This window comes from Camelina sativa, chromosome 16, assembly GCF_030686135.1.
Source record: "Camelina sativa cultivar CO46 ecotype springtype chromosome 16, ASM3068613v1".
Classification (NCBI taxonomy): domain Eukaryota; kingdom Viridiplantae; phylum Streptophyta; class Magnoliopsida; order Brassicales; family Brassicaceae; genus Camelina; species Camelina sativa.
This window is the reverse complement of record NC_141895.1, coordinates 1277046-1294837: the sequence shown is the minus strand read 5'-3', so window position 1 is coordinate 1294837 and position 17792 is coordinate 1277046. Positions and strand designations below refer to the sequence as shown.

The 17792-nt window shown below is 33.9% G+C and overlaps 4 protein-coding genes across 4 annotated transcripts; 3 read left to right on the top strand and 1 right to left on the bottom strand.

The window, feature by feature from the left end:
• Positions 1-1034: 1034 nt before the first annotated feature.
• Positions 1035-3498, top strand: LOC104749220 (abscisic acid receptor PYL9-like). Its single transcript, XM_010470810.3, has 3 exons — positions 1035-1517; positions 1629-1844; positions 1990-3498. The coding sequence occupies exons 1-3, from the start codon at positions 1365-1367 to the stop codon at positions 2170-2172; spliced, it is 552 nt and encodes a 183-aa protein (XP_010469112.2). The 5' UTR covers positions 1035-1364; the 3' UTR covers positions 2173-3498.
• A 2802-nt stretch (positions 3499-6300) lies between these two features.
• Positions 6301-7155, top strand: LOC104749221 (transcription factor CPC-like). The gene is made up of 3 exons (XM_087491841.1): positions 6301-6597; positions 6686-6773; positions 6913-7155. The coding sequence occupies exons 1-3, from the start codon at positions 6543-6545 to the stop codon at positions 7004-7006; spliced, it is 237 nt and encodes a 78-aa protein (XP_087347967.1). The 5' UTR covers positions 6301-6542; the 3' UTR covers positions 7007-7155.
• Positions 7156-11163: 4008 nt separating this feature from the next.
• Positions 11164-12639, top strand: LOC104749222 (putative WRKY transcription factor 46). Its single transcript, XM_010470812.3, has 3 exons — positions 11164-11623; positions 11714-11851; positions 11981-12639. Exons 1-3 carry the CDS (start codon positions 11331-11333, stop codon positions 12483-12485), a joined length of 936 nt encoding a protein of 311 aa, XP_010469114.2. The 5' UTR covers positions 11164-11330; the 3' UTR covers positions 12486-12639.
• A 1213-nt stretch (positions 12640-13852) lies between these two features.
• On the bottom strand, positions 13853-17792 carry LOC104749223 (uncharacterized). Its single transcript, XM_010470813.3, has 6 exons — positions 17129-17792; positions 16853-17008; positions 14661-16662; positions 14512-14572; positions 14192-14415; positions 13853-14080 (listed from the first exon to the last, which is right to left on the bottom strand). The coding sequence occupies exons 2-6, from the start codon at positions 16965-16967 to the stop codon at positions 14026-14028; spliced, it is 2457 nt and encodes an 818-aa protein (XP_010469115.2). The 5' UTR covers positions 16968-17008; positions 17129-17792; the 3' UTR covers positions 13853-14025.

Sequence of the window (17792 nt, the reverse complement as noted above, 5' to 3'; positions counted from 1 at the left end):
TTTTTTTTTTTAAAGTCAAACCCCAAAAAATCTAACAAAATCGATTCACTAAGAAATAAATTTTCCCATACGACAAAAAATGATGCGAGCGTTTTGTGTAATTTATTAGACACGGAAGGTGAGGGGTATTACCGTCATATTATATGAGAAGCGTGCGTGAAAGTCATTGTAAAAATAAAACGACCACGACGAGCCAAATGTTCGGTTGCATGAAGCAAAGAGAGACAGTAATCTTCACATATCGTCCCCCAGGTGGTGGCCAGCCGCCTTTTTGTTTCCGCCGGATTTTTGATAAATTTTTTTCCATATTTTAGGGTTTAATCTTCTTCTGCCAAAGAGACTTGCCACTTGTTCTATCTAGAAACCTCCGTTTCATTATGTTCGTTCATCTAATTAATTTAGCTAGTGGGTGGGACTTATTATGTTTCTCTAAGCGGTAAACTAAGGCCCATCATGAAATTGGCCCATTAGTAATATCAACTATAAAGCCTCGTTATCCCTTTTTTTGGTTGGGGGGCGCAAATAAATAGTCGGTAAAGATTTGCAAGTATAATGATATGTCATATGTCAGACTCGATTCAAATGTGTTATGTAGATATATAGAATCAAAAAGATAATAGAAAATAGTTGTATATCTGAAAGAGGAAGACTCTAGATTGGAACCTTTTGATGATAATGACAAATATTATACTTAATTCAAACTTTAAAAATAAAACAGTCAACAATCGTAACATTAATTAATTCGAAAGAAAGGTAGGTTTAAAACCTTAAGCTTTCTGATTACGACGTCTAATTTTAAAAATAAACCGAATTAGATCAGTGATGGTTTGATATATTATCAATAAAATCGTTATGCATGTGAATATAGAAATTTTTTAAAAGATAATGGGCAAACAAAACATAAAGTAAAGAACACACTTATTACCTAACTCTTTTTTTTTTTTTTTTCTTATTACCTAACTCACCCAAGACCTAAAAGAAAAAAAAAGAAAGAAAGCAAAGTACAATAATGTTGATCTTATGAAGATATGTTCGAATATGCAAATAAAATGGACCAACGTACACTACATACATATTAAAATAATTGGATTTTAAAAATAAAAATTCGAGGGAATATGAGAAGATGACGACGCTAATTCAATTCCCTCTACAACTTGAAACCCCAAAACCCAATCCTTATCTCTCTCTCTCTCAATCTCAGTCTCATCGTCAAGTCTCTGGAATCATCGAATCTTTTCTTGTTTTTATTTTATATTCCTTACGTATCAGTTAACATTTTCTTGAATTTTCTATAAAGGAAACAAAATTTTCTTGTTTTTGTTTTTATTTTATTTTCCTTACGTATCGATCTGTAAAAAAAGAATATGAATTCGACGATGGAGGCTGGAGTTGGAGGCGGTGGTGCGGCGGCGACGGCGACGGAGTTTCTGCAGATTCGGTTGAACCACAGGCGCGATCCCAAGGAGAATCAGTGCTCCTCCGTGCTCGTCAAGCATATCAAAGCCCCTGTTCATCTCGTAAGTCTCTGTTTTGGATTTGATGCGATTGGAGTTGTTGTGCAGTCTCTGTAGTGTTTGTGATTATTGTATAGAAAAGCTTGATTCTTTTTTTGAATATTCGTTATATAGGTGTGGTCTCTAGTGAGGAGATTCGATCAGCCACAGAAGTACAAGCCCTTTGTGAGTAGGTGTGTGATGAAAGGTGATGTTGGAATCGGCTCTGTTCGAGAGGTTGACGTTAAGTCTGGCCTCCCTGCTACCACTAGCATCGAAAGGTTGGAGCTTTTCGACGACGACGACCACATTCTTGGTATCAAAATCCTTGGTGGTGATCACAGGCTTAAGGTTTTTGCGCATCTTTCAATGAACTATATAAACCTCTTGGTCCATGTGTTTTTGTAGTGAACCTCTTAATTGATATCATGAGATAAGGCAGAGTCGTCAGAGATAGATTCAATAGTCTAATCGGGTACATGTGTTTTTCTTGTAGAACTACTCCTCCGTTGTTACAGTACATCCAGAGGTAATTGATGGTAGAGCTGGTACTATGGTGATCGAGTCATTCGTGGTGGATGTGCCAGAAGGGAACACCAGAGACGAGACTTGTTACTTCGTGGAAGCTCTTATACGATGCAATCTCAAATCTCTGTGCAATGTTTGCGAGAGAATGTGATGACCCGGACTACGGACGTGAACCACGGACGTACGGACGGAGCAAACCCAGCGGAACGATTCGAAAAGTATGACTCGGTTGGGCCGTGAGCGGATGGAATCGGCGGTCGGAGTGATGTACGGAAGGAAACGGCACAAAGGAACGACAAGAACGGACGGAGAGAGACTCGCGAGGAGATGCTCGACTCGTTTGTCTCCCGGATAGATGGAGATAGACGTGGAATGAGGTAGCGACACACAAGGGATGGATCTCCTTGCGATACGGCCAAACTAGTAGCTAACGAACCCGGTTCGTGCAGCTTCTAGGGTTTCGTTTCAATCACTGAAAACGAGAGAGAAGGATAACTTCTGGTTCTTAATTCTTAATAGTCTCCTTACATGATAGGGTCCAGGCCCTTTATATAGGGCCGCTTACATAAAGGAACTCTCAAAACCCTAAACACGTGGGTGGAGATAAAACGCAGCGTTCAAGACATAGTTTTTAAAAGAGAAATAAAACTAAGGATAGAATGGCCACGCGGCCGAAGTGGTCCATGGCCATGCACTAGAGTCCATAGCCTCGTTAAAACCCCCTTGGTAAACCACGTAGGGACAAACCCAAGGTGGGAAAAAGAGTACTACTTTCCCTAATGACTTGGAGGTCTTCACCCTTGTGAGATGGTGAAGACCGTTAGAAGAGCCTCGGTTGGCTGCTCGTCGGGTCGGTTGGGGCCGCGGTCGAGTTCTGCTTGTTCCTGGACGAAAGCTTGGACAAAGATGAGGCACTTCTTCCTTGCGGTCCTAGCTGCGGTCCGGCTCCTTGTTGTAGCTCCGGGCATCAGGTTCGGTGCTTGGGCTGAGGGCCGTCTACTTCCGGACGCAGTCGCGTCCTTGGTTCCTTACGCGCTCCGGTCCTTGTCCGTGTCCGTATGCTAGCCATCGTCCCGGGTTCCATCAGAATGGCTGCTGATCTGGACAGGATTTGACTAAGATTACTTCTTCCTAAAACCCGTAGGATAACTAATTAAGCAACATTGGCTATTATTATGTGACAACCTCTCTTTTTTGTTTTTTGGGCTTCGGATTCGGGTCTTCCTTTGTATGTATAATATAGTCGAAGAGTGCATATTACCATTGAGTGTGGTCGTGTGGACAAGTCGAAAACCTCTAGTACTCCTTTAGGACAGCTTCATGTCTGATTCTTCCATTCGAGTCTGGTTGTGTAATCTATTATAAACAGTAGCTGTAATTTACTAGGAATGTATAATGTATGTAGATTGTAGATTTATATCATTCGACCAAGCAATGAGTCAAGTCTTGTTTATGGGAGATAAGTATTTTATTTAAAGAATTGGGTTAATTACTACTTTTTTAGTGTCTAGGGAAATTCTATTAAAATAATTGAAGGAACTAATAAACATGGAGTTTGATGGTACGAATTCTTAACAAAAAATAACATACAAATTTCAAACGGTTATTTGCAAATGTGATTTGTGTTATTCTGCCATTTTAGTGATGAAAATTAAACACAAAAGGGACATTTTTAAAAATATACTAAATTTTAAAAGAAATTTGAAAATTACACTTAATATTATATTTATTTAAAAAATTACACATTTTAAAATAAAAATGGACAGAAATACCTATATTATTAAACAATTTTAACTATTAAATAAAAACAATAAAAACTAAATTTATATTTAAAAATAATTCAACTTTAAAAATAAATTACTTTTAAAAATATTTAAATTCGAAATAAATTATTTAATAAATAAAAATTATAACAAAAACATATTTTAAATAATGATTACATGAATCAATTTTTTATCTTAAAATTTTGAATAAAAAAGAATTTAAATATTTTTGTTGAAATTATTTAGATTTAAATTTATTTAAAAATAAACAATTCAAGATTATAGAATTTATAATATATATATATATATATATATCAATGTATTAGACTTATTTTAATCAATGTTGATTTATTTATAATGTCAATTTTTTGAACAATCATTTTGTTTTTGACTTCTGTTGACTTAATTATCTTCGTCATCGACTTATATTAAAACAGTTGACTTATGTTATGTCTAATGTATTTATAACAAAGTCGATTTTTATAATAGTTGACTTTTTCATCAATTTATATTTATTTTCTGTTGATTTGTTTATTTATTGTTGACTTATTATATTCTATGTTAATTTATTAATAAAGTCAATATAGTGAATGGTTGACTTAAGTTTAATTTTTGTCGACTGATTTATTTTTCCATCGATGTATTTTAAAATCGTCGACTTTGTTCTTTGTTTGATTGGTTTTTCACATACTCGACTTTTAATGATGTTAACTTATATTTTTTTCCCTCGATTTATTTGGTCTTAGTAGGCTTATTTCATTTTAAGTTGATTTATTAATATGATTGAATTTTTGGACTGTCGATTTATATATTATTCCTGCTGATTTATGTTTTTCCTTTGTTGACTTATATTAAAAAGTCATTTTTTATTAATTGATTTGTTACTACTGTTGATTTATTTTCTAAAAGCTCACAATTTTTATTATTTTATTAAACTTAATAAGTTTCAAAATAAATTAAAATATATAATTATTTCTCAAAAGTTTTTTATCAAACAAAAAAAAATTGAAGAATTATTAGTGAATTATATATTTTTTAAAAAACTAATATTATCTAAAACATTTACTAAACATAAATGAAAAAAAAGAATAATTCTAATTAATTTTATTTTAATTTTTCTATAATAATGATTTTGTCTAAACTGTGATTTTGTCTTTTTTGTATTGTTTATATTTTATAAAACCACCTTTTTATTTCTTTATCTGAATTTTAATTTTCTTTATTAATTAATATTTTTCATCATCTCCTTAATTAAATGTGCACCTTTTTAATTTGCCAGTCCTTAATCATCTCCAAAAGGTTTTCATGACTTTATTTTATAGCATTTAAAAAAAAGAAAAAGTTTTAGGTGCCCGACCCAAAATAACGTACTTGTTAGTTAGGACTCTCCACCTATTTTTTTAGCCCCACTTCAAACTCCGTAGTCATGACACATATGTTAAAAAAAGAATGCAAGGTAATCAGATTATTTCGTATTTGTTCTTTGTAGTTATATATTAAGTAGTTGAAATAAATAATCTAACATAGTAGTACTATATATCGGTAACATCAACTTAATGATCATTGTAAATAATTTGAAAATGACGAACACGGAACACCTAACCCGGTACTATCATCATCGATTCATCATAAATAGTTTGTCGATGACAATTTTTTGAAGGCATGGCATCTTGTCTTAGAGACTCAGACTCTCATCGATGTGACCATCTAATAATAAGTGTCCACTTGATCATTTTCGAGGCTCTAGAATGGCTCATTTTAATCGCAGATGATAACTTTACTTATTTGATAAAAAGAAATTTGAACCACAAATTCCACAGTTTAGCAACTGTATATATTGCTAGAAAAAAAAAACTTGGGAATTTTATAAAACTCTGTTTATTTCATCGATTTGTTTCGTGCACATTAGACTAACGGTCAAATAGAATTTACTTATTGATTTACAAAATATTATATTTCAATCGAAAAGCTAAGAATGTACGTCTATATTAATCATATACGTACATTACTATAGTAAGAATTACACCTTCAAGTAGAATAGAAATCGATAACAAATTCGACCAAATTAAGAATTTTAAATAAAAGAAATCTCAAAAATTTAATTAAATAATAATAATACCTTTTGAAATAAAATATCATTTTTAGTTATGCATTATTGTTTCTGTGAATGTGTATCTCTCGGAAATTTTTATAAGCTAAGTTTATGATAGGAAACTAATTAAGGGAGAAAATGATATTAAAATTCTAATATAGAAAGTATGAGATTTTAACACGTGGTTTCTCAGTAGTACAGGCAAAATGGTTAAAATTTTGTGACTTTCCAAAGTCCACATTTTTTCATTGTAGAAGCTTTTGTTACGTTATAACACCTATTGCATCAAGGTTGTTGTTAGTTACTAATCTTCACTCAATAAATTTAAATTATTTAGGTGAATTTTTTTTTTTTATTAAATTAGAGCATTTTCGATGAAAGCTCTATCTATTTATAACCTTCTTGTGAATTGATTCATAATTTCATATCAAGACAAGCGAGCGAAAATAATAAAAACATACTAATACGTACGTAGAGAGTCGACATATGACCTAATGGACCTGGTCCAGTCGATTTAATTTCCCACCTTCCCTCTATCCTTTGTAAGTTGTAACACGTCCAAGGAAGCTATTATTTATTTCAGTTTCGGTATATATCTTCTTTATATACATGTCTCGAACAACTTGACAACGAGCAACTACAAGTTAATTTTCGGACAGGCCAGAAATGGAGAAACGCCGGTGGAATCAGAGAAAGACGAACTATGCGTCTTGTTCCGAAGGTTTACGTATATGTTTTCTCTTTTTGTTTGTTTGTTTGTTACTTTTGTGTGTTTGAAGCTAATTAATTTATCGTTTGTGTGTTGGCAGAAGTGACTAGCATCGAGTGGAAAGCTGTGACTATGTCAAAAGAAGAAGAAGATCTCATTTTTCGGATGTATAAACTTGTTGGTGACAGGTTAAATTCTCTGTGCATGTACTCATCTCTTCACTGTTTCATTTGTTTTCATCCAGAGTTTTGTACGTAATATATTGTACGCATGAATTTAAAAGGGCTAGTTTCGTGAATAACTAATAATATAGCACGTGGCGAGTAGGTGGTCGTTGATAGCCGGCAGGATCCCGGGGCGTACGCCGGAGGTGATAGAGAGGTACTGGCTTATGAAACACGGCTTCTTTTTTGCAAATTGATGAAGACAGCTTGTTGTTTAGTTAATAACGATCAGTGAAGTTTGTTGTGTTTCTATATCTTCCAAGGAAGACAAAAACAAAAACATTCGTATTTCTTGTTTAACCGATCGTGTTTTTTCCTGAAGTATAATTAAAATTGTAGTTGAAAATTGTTTATTATGACGCAATTTATGTTTCAGAAGAACTCAGACGTATGTATTATATAAATGATTATGAAGAATATTTCACAAAACGAAGTTTTATTTCAAAACCACAACTTTTAGGTTTCAAAACCACTAATTCGTTTGATTTTTTTTTCTGTCTTCTGATATGTTGGAATTTTAGGGTTTGTGTGGTAAAAGACATTTACTGGTAATAGCGAAATTTTAAGCTTTCGATTTTGAAGTTCTAGTTCTCTACTTCCTTTTTTATTTTATTTTTAAACACAAATACAAATTACCAAAAATAAATCTGCAGTTGAATTCATTTTAAGGAAACAGAGACTTCAAAAGAAAAAGAAAAAAAAAGATCGAGATTTAAAAACTTGCTTTTTCAGGCCCAATAATTAGCAAATTTATACAGTACTGTTTGCATTTTGCATCAATAAAATTCATGTCATCCTGTCTTTCAGCTCTGTGTCTTATCTTCTTTTAGGTTAATGTAATTAATTGTCTTACTCCGAACAAGTGAAACTAAACGCTGGGTTATTGATAATTTTCTTTGTTGTAATTGTATATGATACTATCTCTTTCATGTTAATAAAGTAAAGTACGACGTTCACTACAAGAAAACATCACCAATTCTGACCGAATTTCCGACCGATATATTGGTCGGTTTATTATACGACCATTTTCCAACCGTTAAGCAACGCGATTTAAGAATAGTTGGTATTCGGTTGGAAATTAGCGACATATACATATGGTTGGATATCGGTCGAAAATTACCAACTAAATTACCGACCAATAAATCCGTTGGTAAAAACCGATTGTTTTCCAACCAAGTTTCCGACTGATTTTAAACTCGGTCGATAAATAGTCGGTTATAAGCGACTGATTTAATGGTCGGTAAACGGTTATACATTTCCGACCAATTTCCGACCGACACATTACCGTTTGCGAATCGGTCGGTAAACGGTCGAAATCATGTAACCGTTGCAATAGATCCATTGCGATAGATCCGTTAGTTACCGTTGTCACATTAAATCAGTCGGTAAACGGTCGAAATCATGTAACCGTTGCAATAGATCGGTCGAAAATCGGTCGGAAATGGATCGGTTACGATCTGAAATTCGTATATAAATTCACAACATATATTGTGTCCTTTGTTGTAGAAACAAAATCCAAACACTTACAATATGGCTTCACGAAATCAAAATCAAAGAGAATGGATGTATAATACGCGGTACAATTCTAGCACTGGGCTTTTGACGAAGAAGAAGAAGATGATGATGAAACTCAAAACTAGGTGTTTTGACTTGGGTGGTTTTTTTGGTTGTAATTCGTTGTATTAGTTACGGTTAATGTAAGAATCTATTAATGTGGTTTTATTGACAATAACTTATATTTATATATTTTTGATATTTTCTGATTTTTAATTAATTTAGCATTTTTTATTTTTAATTAATTTTTATTTTCTGTATTTTACATTAATTTGACAATATTTTGGTTGGAAAATAATTGGTCGGAATATCAGTTGGAAATTAAAACGGTTGGTTAACAGTCGGTAATATAGTATCGACCGATTTACGCTGTCGGTAATTAGTCAGTATTTTTCTAACTGAAATCCGACCGATTTTATCCGACAAAATTCCAACCAAGTTTTCGGTCAGATATTTCCGACCGATTTCTAACTAAATAAATTTCCGACGAGCGATTTCCAACTGATTTACTGTGGTCGGCTAATGGTCGGAAATGCCTCTTTCTGACTGTTTCCCAACTGATTTCACAGTCGGAGACTGCTATGTTTTCTTGTAGTGGTTATAAAATAAAATAAAAATATCTGTCTTAAATTATGTCAACCGTTTTCAGTTTTCATCACCTGTTATTTTTCGAAGAGTAAAAAGATTCCATACCGACGAAAAAAATCTGTCACAAAATTAAATGACACTGAAAAGTCTGATCCGACTTTATTAGGAAAGGACGAAACTAATAATGAACATACGATGATGTTTCCCCACTTCCATGAATCATTGGGTTACTTCATTTACCGTGCGTGACCCCGCTTTAGATGTTAGAACCTTTTAATATCAATGATTCATGTTTCATGACGATATACTATAACTCTATAAGTATACACAAATTACGATTATGAAAGTTAATGTAAATTTTTTACTAGAGTCTACATCGGAACTGGTTAGGAATCGGATTGATGATTCTTACGAGTTACGATTTAGGTTCTACAATCTTATTATAGCTGTAAGAATTAGTCCACATTATGATGGATTTATTATCTACGTACTCTTTCGGCTCAACGCTACGCTATTACTCTCTCTGTCTCACAAAAAATCGATGTTTTGACATTTTCACACATATTAAGAAAAATTTTAGTTTTTATTTGTAAATTAACTTATAATTACTTTTTGGTAGAGAGAGAAAATATAAACCAATAACAATTCAAAAAATTAAATATTTTCAATGATTACTTCTTGAAATTTACAAAACATCAATCTTTGTAAGACAAAAAAATATCTCAAAACATCAATCTTTGTGAGACAGCATCTTTGTGAGACAGAGGGATTACTAGGATAGATCTTGTATGGACAATCTTTTTTGTTATCTTTTTGGAAATGAAAGGATTTTATAACAATCTATCATAATCAAATATTTAATATTCATTGGAGTATAACAAACGTTGGATTGTTAGAAATTTATGTTAATAATACGATATTGCCATATTGGCAATACATGGGATTGGGAATAGGCCAATAAGAAGCATAACAAAATCGATAAAGAGAACGAGACAATTGCAATATGACCTACGCGGCTCCTTCCTTTTTATTTTTAAACTACAAACGAGAAAGAAGCAAGTTCATCATGTCATTTTCTACGCGAACCAAATTTTAAATAACTAGGTCTTCGCCGAAACTTCCTTATTTTTCCATAAATCATATCTTTAAAATGAAAAAGAGAAAACTACATCATTATACATATTCTGGTATATATATATATATATCACTGCCGTGTTATATACTTTATCACAAAGGCTTTATCTTTGTTCGAGGGTATGAGTTAGGGATAAAGCTTTTTAATTGAACGACACATATATAATTGTATACGACACATGGATTAGTCTGAAAATTCTGTGTACACAAGTCACAAGATGATAAATGTTCTTTTAGTTTTGAAAGCGTAATCGTTGCTAAAATAGTCCCCATCACATATTGTAGAGCGTTAAATAATTGAATCTACAAGCTCTCTTATCAACGAAAACTAATCCATATATACTTGATACTTCTATAGTTTATGATCTAATCTTATGATCCAGTTATACTTGATACTTCTATACATTATGATCTAATCTTATGATCCAGTTATACTTGATACTTGATACTAATTTTCTAAACAGCTTATGATATATATAGCGGTTAAAAGTTTCCCATGGATCTCTTTAGTGAAACGCGTATTGAGTATCGAACGATATAAGAGAGTGAAATAGCTTTTATGCATTAAAGCATGATTATCTATTATTTATCATTGACAAATAAAAGTCATGTGCACGTCGATGTCATTTCTTAGACATTGTACTTATTTATTTTTTTATTTTTTTATCATTTAAACTATGCTACAAATGTTTGCACAAAAAAAAAAAAAAAAAAAAAACTATGCTACAATCAATTTCTACCATAACTAAGCTCCACCCGCACTGATTAGCAGCACCTAAGCACTCGGTCACTACCAACAATTTAAATAAGAATAATTAAGTAAGGTAGTATATCTCGTAGATTAATACAAGATTAGATGATATCATTATCCCTCATCGAACATTTATGGTATAACATAAAAAAATGTTATTTAGTAAAAGGATTCTAGATCACATGACACTATGGGTCAAAACATCATCATCACAACGATAATTACATATCACTTTATCTATCGCCAATGACATGAACACGTCACTATCAGTTCATCGTGTGAACTAGAAACCCAATCTATAAGACTTTAATCTTTCATATAGTTTTAGGCAATCGCAAATTTTATATTTTAGATTGGCATTTGTCTTGGCCCTTTTGTAAATTTCTTTCCAACTTCTTTTTCTTTTCCACACACCTTCTTGCCTAAGCTTTTACGATTAAAAAATAAATAAACAAACACAATAAAATCAGAGACACACATTATATTATATATATATGACAAAGCTCATATCTCATCAAATTCACCAAAGCTTCTCTAATATGAAAATGAAGGAAGAGACGTTGATGGAAGAAAAACGTGTGATTAAAGAGCTGAAGCAAGGGAGAGAGTTAGTGAATCGGTTGATGAACAATTTGAAAAACCCTTCTTCTAAAGAATCAAACATGCGTTTGATCTCTGGAATCCTCCGTTCTTACGAAAACTCAATAGTTATGATGAGTCTTGATCAGAAAACTCGTAAGAGAAGCCCCGAGACCAAGAGAATGGATCCGAGTAACAAGAAGAAGAGGTAAAAGTAACTAATGAGAGATTATAATTTGTGTTTTAGGACATTTGTCGTCTGATTGTCTATTCTTGTTTATTAATTCTTGATCTGCAGAAGAACCTCGGAGAAGAAGACGTCCGAGAAAGTTAAGGTTTGTGTTGGAAGAGAACAAGAAGGAACTTCTCAACTTGATGATGGTTTTTGCTGGAGAAAATATGGTCAGAAAGATATTCACGGATCCAAGAACCCTAGGTATTTCATTATATCATTACAATCATATCTTTCTAAGCATTACAATATATTTTTTTTAATAATGTTTGATTTTGTGTGGACATTGCCAAATTTTGAAAATTAATTTACTTTGTTTTGTTTATAATACAGAGGATATTATAGATGTACACATCGATTCACACGAGGGTGTTTAGCGGTGAAGCAAGTACAAAAATCAGATGCAGACCCTTCGTGTTACGAAGTCAAGTACTTAGAGAGTCACACATGTAACGGCAATTTACTACTATCAACCACCAAACACTCTGTTTCTTTGTTTAAAGAAGAAGAACGAAACATAGTACCTAAGCTACATCATGTTAGAGAGCAATCCGAAGATATAATCAAACATATGAAATCTGAAGAATTGATGTTAAGTCTCGATGACTTGGAAAACAAGAAGGAGATTTTCAGAACGTTTTCATTTTCAAATCCCGAGACTGAGAATACTACTGGCTGGAAAAATCTGATGGAGAATTTTTCTCCTACAACAAAATCAGAATCTGGAATCACCAACGAGTTGATATCTGCTTCTGTTGCAAATTCACCGACCGATGATTCGTGTTTCTCTTCTTTGAAAAATATTCTCGATTTAAGTTATGATTGGTCTTTGATGTAATCTAAGTAGCTCTGGTTTTGTAATAGTAGATTTCTTTGCTTCTTCCTCAAACCATAGGATCGTAAAGCTATTTAGTCATAACTGACTGAAAAAATTTGAATACATACCTTAATTTTAGTAGGAAATTTGAAATATATACTAAATTTTTTAAATATTTGAAATGTATCTTATATATTGCACAAAATGACTATTTTGTCCTTAATTAAAAATTAATTATAAAACTAAAATATATATAATATAACTAAATTAATTTATTTGACAAAATTATTTCTAAAAACATTGTGTCAACTAGATATCAAAATTTTGCTATATTGTTTTTGAAAATGATAATTTAATTTATTATATATAATATTAATCAATAACTAAAAAATTAAAATTCAGATAAAATAAATAAAATATGCCCTTAAGTAATAATTAATATATCTGGTGTTATTTAGTAATTTGATTTTAAAAATTTATTATATAAAAATAAAATAAAATTAATTAGAATTTTTTTTTTGGATTTATGTTTAGTAAAATTTCAGATAATATTAGTTTTCAATATAGATACAATTCACTAATAATTCTTTAATTTTTTTCATTCAAGAATTTTTTTGGAAATAAATATATATTTCGATATATTAAATATTTTACTGAAAATTCGAATATTTTACTGAAAACTCTGGAATCCTTTCTCCTTTTATCATTTCATACTGTTCAATCTATATAGAGAGAAAAGGGAAGAGATCTAGAGAAAAGGGAAGAGACATAGAGAGAACGAAAACACGACAAGGGAAGATCTTGAGAAGAAGAAGAAATTGGGAAGAAAGAGAGAGAGATCATGGAAGGTTGACATTTTTAACAAAAAAAAAAATCTTACTTCTTACATGTTGGAGTTCGGAGAGGGAGAGAGAGAAGGCTGGGAACAAAATTTTACAGAGACGAAAATGGCTTCTTCTTTTTTTTTTTTTTTCTGTCGTCTAAACGAGGATGACTTCTTTTTGAGTGGTGTGTTGCATATATATTGGGAACCCTCGCTCGCGGAAGGGTTACTACAGCTTTTAAATATTGCATATGGTTCCATATATATGTGTGTATATGAGTGGCATGAGCAACTTATAAAATCACCTCCACTTTGTTTCATTAAACAGTTTTGTGCATGGCTTGGTCAATAGGAGTTAGCTATTTCCTTCATTTTTTTATAAATCTTATTATCACTAACCCACCACAACTATAAAATGAAATCACCGTTGTAAATATATAGTCATCGAATAAACTTTCCAAACTTAGTGTTATATTTTAGTCCTGCCAGACTGTGAGATGAGACCGACTAATAAGTACTAGTATTAGTTGGGTATAATCCGGGCAACTGAGTCCGTAATAGCAAATTTTGATTGGATTAGTCCATAATTAAAATTAAAAATTAAAAACCCTTGGAAGAAAATATACCAATTTTTCTAAATAAATACATACATAAGCTCTCTAAAATTTTCGGAGTACAGTATGAATAAACAAAGATATTCATTCAGTTAAATACATCTCTCGTCTTTATCTTCTTCCTTCACGTAGCTCTTTTTGGAAGTCTCATCCCAAACCCACGCTTCAATTTCTCAATTCTGGAGGACCATCAACAACAACAAACCAACCAGATCACGTGTAAATTTTCTTGGGAAGAAAGAGTCAAAGCAACAACAAAGAAATAGTATTGTAATAAAAAGATGTCTTACGTTGGGGCAAGTTTCCCGAGGCAATCGAGCTCTTCACCGGTGTCTTCATCTATGACTCTACCCGTAATGTCAACAATGTAGGATCTATCTCTCTCTGGAGGAAGTCCTCTACCCGCAAGCAAGTCCAAATCTTTACGGTGAAGCTCTCTTCCGTTCACAAACACTCCCGTTGTTCCACCTGAGCAGTTCTCTTGCATTGTGTAATTCAGCTCTTCTATGAATGGCTGCAAACAAAACAAAACAAAACAAATGATTTTTACTTTTCATAACTTCTTAACTGTGACATGAAGCAATATCAAAAAATGCATGCAATTATTTACCGGTAATATTCCAAGACCTGGACCTCCCATTACTCCCCAGAATCCAGCTCTGTAATCATACCTAGAAATGTCCCCAAAGCTCATTAACAAAAAAAAAGAGTCATGAAGAAGATGATCATGGCATCTAAAAAAACTCAACAATATTTTACCAGTAGTTTCCTGGCTGAATGGCTCCGGCTTGCTTCTCTGCTTTTCTCAGCAGACGTTCTGTTAAAAGATGTCCATTTATAGAAACATTGCTTTTGTTCCCTTCATCATTCTGTATAGATTTTGTCAGATCCTTGAAGCTTTTCTTCACAATGCTCGCGAATCCGCTCTTCTTGGCTCTTTGCTGCTGATCTTTAGATACTCCACTGTTGTTATGATTCTGAGAGTAATCGTTGAAGTTAACTTCCATCTCACTTGCAAGTGAAACCTCTTTCATGGAGTTTTGTCTCATAGCCGTCGTCTTGCTCTGTGTGACCCTGTCGTGTTCTGAACGAGAGCTACGGCTGCCTGCACCAGACCGGTCGTGATTGATCGATGAGTAATCAACGTAGTTATCGTGAAGAGGAGAATCTTGAGCTTGAGCTAGTGGCTTAGCTGTTAGACTGTCTGAGCTTAGCTCCCCCTCGGAAAGACTAGCGGAATGAGAATGAACGTGTTGCATATCTGTAGACGACTTGTCTGAAATCAATCCAGGAAGATCTCTTGGTTCATCATCCAACGAATGAAACACATAACCGAGAAGATCATAGTCATCAGATGTGTAATCAGCAGCTACACGAGCTTCTCCTTGTCTCGTTGAAGCTGTGTTTGTTGACAGAACGAATTTGTTATTAACAACAGATAAATCTATCAAACATGAGCAAGCTCCGCATCTCACTTTCTGCTGTTTCTTTGTACCACCAGCCTCTGGTTTCTTTGGCAATTGTAGAAGCTCGAAGCAGTTCTGACAAGTTATAAATGGAGCACCACCAGCCAAAGGACGGATATGACGAGAGCCGCCTGGTAACACAACTCTAGGTGGACGTATCCGTGAAAGAGAGTCCATTTGAGTATCAGTGAAGTTACTAGGCCATCTGCCATGAGGCTGTAGACCACGAGAAGCGTAAGTTCTAGGATTATACGGTGGAGCAAAACCCATAACGCTCTCATGAGGATAAAAACCGGCGTTATAAGGTGCATCAGGGATCACTGGTGCTGAACCTCGCCAGTATTTATTCTCATAACAGTGGTAACAAGAGCAAGATGAGTTATGAAAAGGCCCGTTGTTTTGCTGCGGGTATGCGTCAAAAAGATCATGACTGTTGTTATTATTACCAACATATTGTCCCGAGTAGTAGGGATGAGATGGTTGCAGCGGATGAGGACCTCTTCCATGCATCTGGAACCTGTGAGGATCTCCAAAAGAGGGATGCATCAGACTATGAGGGACTTCACTACTGTTGTTGTTGTTGTAAGAGAATTGCGGTTCGGTGTGTTGATGGTAATAAGAAGGACCTCCAACAGCGTGATTACCCAAACTGTGAAACCTCATAGGAGGCCCCTTGTTCAACAACCCTGTGGAAGACAAAGACTCTTTAGGTTTCTCACCAGGCACATTGCAAGACTGAACAAGCTGTTCTTTGAGCTTTTCCAACTGTCTCAGAAGACCAGCTCGGTCTTGCTCGATTGCTTCATTGCTCTGATCTTTCAAATGTTTCTGGAACTCACGGACTGAATCTGGAAAGTAGTTGTTGGCTGATGAAGAAGAAGGGCCTTCATCACAAGGGTACTTCGAAGTGGTGGATAACCTGTTGATGACGACACTATCAGAATCACATCTCTTGGTTGTTCTTTTCCTAAACTGATCCAAACCCGAGTCTTGTCTCCCAGATTGAGATTTGGGATCATCTTTATCCACTAGTATAGATCTGTCACCTTCTCCTTTTGAAAAACAAGGATCAGTCTCAACAGCAAGTACTGGAACATTTTGCTGGTGTCTCAAAGAAGCAGCAGAAAGTGATGATGGAACAACATCAGAGTCATCAGATGAAGTTTCATCACTAGAATCCACAATGGCTTTCTCAGGGGAACTAGTGGAGTTAACTGAAACTGGTTTTTTGGCTCCATGTTCCACGGACTTGTCTGAAACAGAATCTGCTTCAGCTTCACGCTCCTTGATTTTGGCTGTATGTGAAAAAAAAAAAACAAGTCTCTTTTAGAGTAAAGAAGCCACACTTAATAATAATTCGAATCAACCAAAAACCAGATTCAGAAGCTAATATAATAAAACCTCGGTCGTTATAAACAACAAAATCAAGAATTAAGTCTCTACACTCATTGTACCAAAAAGAGAGAGAGCATAACATTAACATACCACGAAGAACGGTGAAGCAGCCACCGCATTGGAAAAAGGGGGAATCTTTAGGCTCTGATAAGAGATTCTCACACTTGGGGCAACGAACGAGCCTTACTTTGGTAGACTCGGTCATTTATTATTATTTTATCAAATTAAACGAACCCAGAAAACGTTCTGATAAAAAGAAAAAATTATAACACAGAAATCAGAAAGAGAAGAAGACAACCCCAAAAGAAAGAAACGGAACAGATTTAGAAAAGAGAGAGAGAGAGAGAGAGAGAAAAAAACTGAAACCTTTGAGGCTCACTCAGAGCTATGTTTCTTGATTGGGTTTAGCTTCTGCTACTCGATCCCTTCTTGATTTTTCTCGGGAAAACCAAAACCAAACCGGAAGAAGAGAAAGAAAGAAAGTGGAATATATCTGTCTCTTTCTCTCTCTCTAGTTTATGTATATAGTTTTGGTTTAATACTTCTATCTCTCTCTCTCTCGTTGAGTTCGAAGTTTGGTCTTTTGTTGGGAGAAAATCTCTGGTCTTGTGTTTTATGCTTTTGTTTCTCTGCCAAAATTTCGCTCCTTTTCACACGGCACAGAGATACGCTAAAAGAAGAAGAAAAAAAATACATCTCTTGGAAAAGAAACGACGCCGTATTTATATTTTTTACCCCACTTACATTTATTGGAAACGTCGGCGTTTTTTACAGTGAGCGTTTACTACTTAAGTACCGTAGTTGGGTTGTTTTCATTATTCCCTCTCTGATCTGAGTGAGCTGTGATGCAACCAACCACAGTGGTCAGATTCGTTTATCAAAACTCCATATTTTTTTTTCTTGGTGCTAACGGCGACACTCTCAGTTCCGTCTGATTCTCTGCCGTTATTTTAGTGTTTATGCTGACGTGTAATTTTTTTAATAGTTGCTTCGTTTGGATTTGATTGTATTTGTTACATGGTTTTTTAAT

Bases quoted from the DNA above. Each gene is read 5' to 3' on its own strand.
- LOC104749220 (XM_010470810.3), top strand. From the start codon at position 1,365: ATGAATTCGACGATGGAGGCTGGAGTTGGAGGCGGTGGTGCGGCGGCG. The intron at 1,518-1,628 runs GTAAGTCTCTGT...TTCGTTATATAG, and splicing joins TCAAAGCCCCTGTTCATCTC to GTGTGGTCTCTAGTGAGGAG. The intron at 1,845-1,989 runs GTTTTTGCGCAT...TTTTTCTTGTAG, and splicing joins GTGGTGATCACAGGCTTAAG to AACTACTCCTCCGTTGTTAC.
- LOC104749221 (XM_087491841.1), top strand. From the start codon at position 6,543: ATGGAGAAACGCCGGTGGAATCAGAGAAAGACGAACTATGCGTCTTGT. The intron at 6,598-6,685 runs GTTTACGTATAT...GTGTGTTGGCAG, and splicing joins CTATGCGTCTTGTTCCGAAG to AAGTGACTAGCATCGAGTGG. The intron at 6,774-6,912 runs GTTAAATTCTCT...CGTGGCGAGTAG, and splicing joins TATAAACTTGTTGGTGACAG to GTGGTCGTTGATAGCCGGCA.
- LOC104749222 (XM_010470812.3), top strand. From the start codon at position 11,331: ATGACAAAGCTCATATCTCATCAAATTCACCAAAGCTTCTCTAATATG. The intron at 11,624-11,713 runs GTAAAAGTAACT...CTTGATCTGCAG, and splicing joins CCGAGTAACAAGAAGAAGAG to AAGAACCTCGGAGAAGAAGA. The intron at 11,852-11,980 runs GTATTTCATTAT...TTTATAATACAG, and splicing joins CACGGATCCAAGAACCCTAG to AGGATATTATAGATGTACAC.
- LOC104749223 (XM_010470813.3), bottom strand. From the start codon at position 16,967: ATGACCGAGTCTACCAAAGTAAGGCTCGTTCGTTGCCCCAAGTGTGAG. The intron at 14,573-14,660 runs GTAAAATATTGT...GGACATTTCTAG, and splicing joins ATTCAGCCAGGAAACTACTG to GTATGATTACAGAGCTGGAT. The intron at 14,081-14,191 runs GTAAGACATCTT...ATGGTCCTCCAG, and splicing joins CTCGGGAAACTTGCCCCAAC to AATTGAGAAATTGAAGCGTG.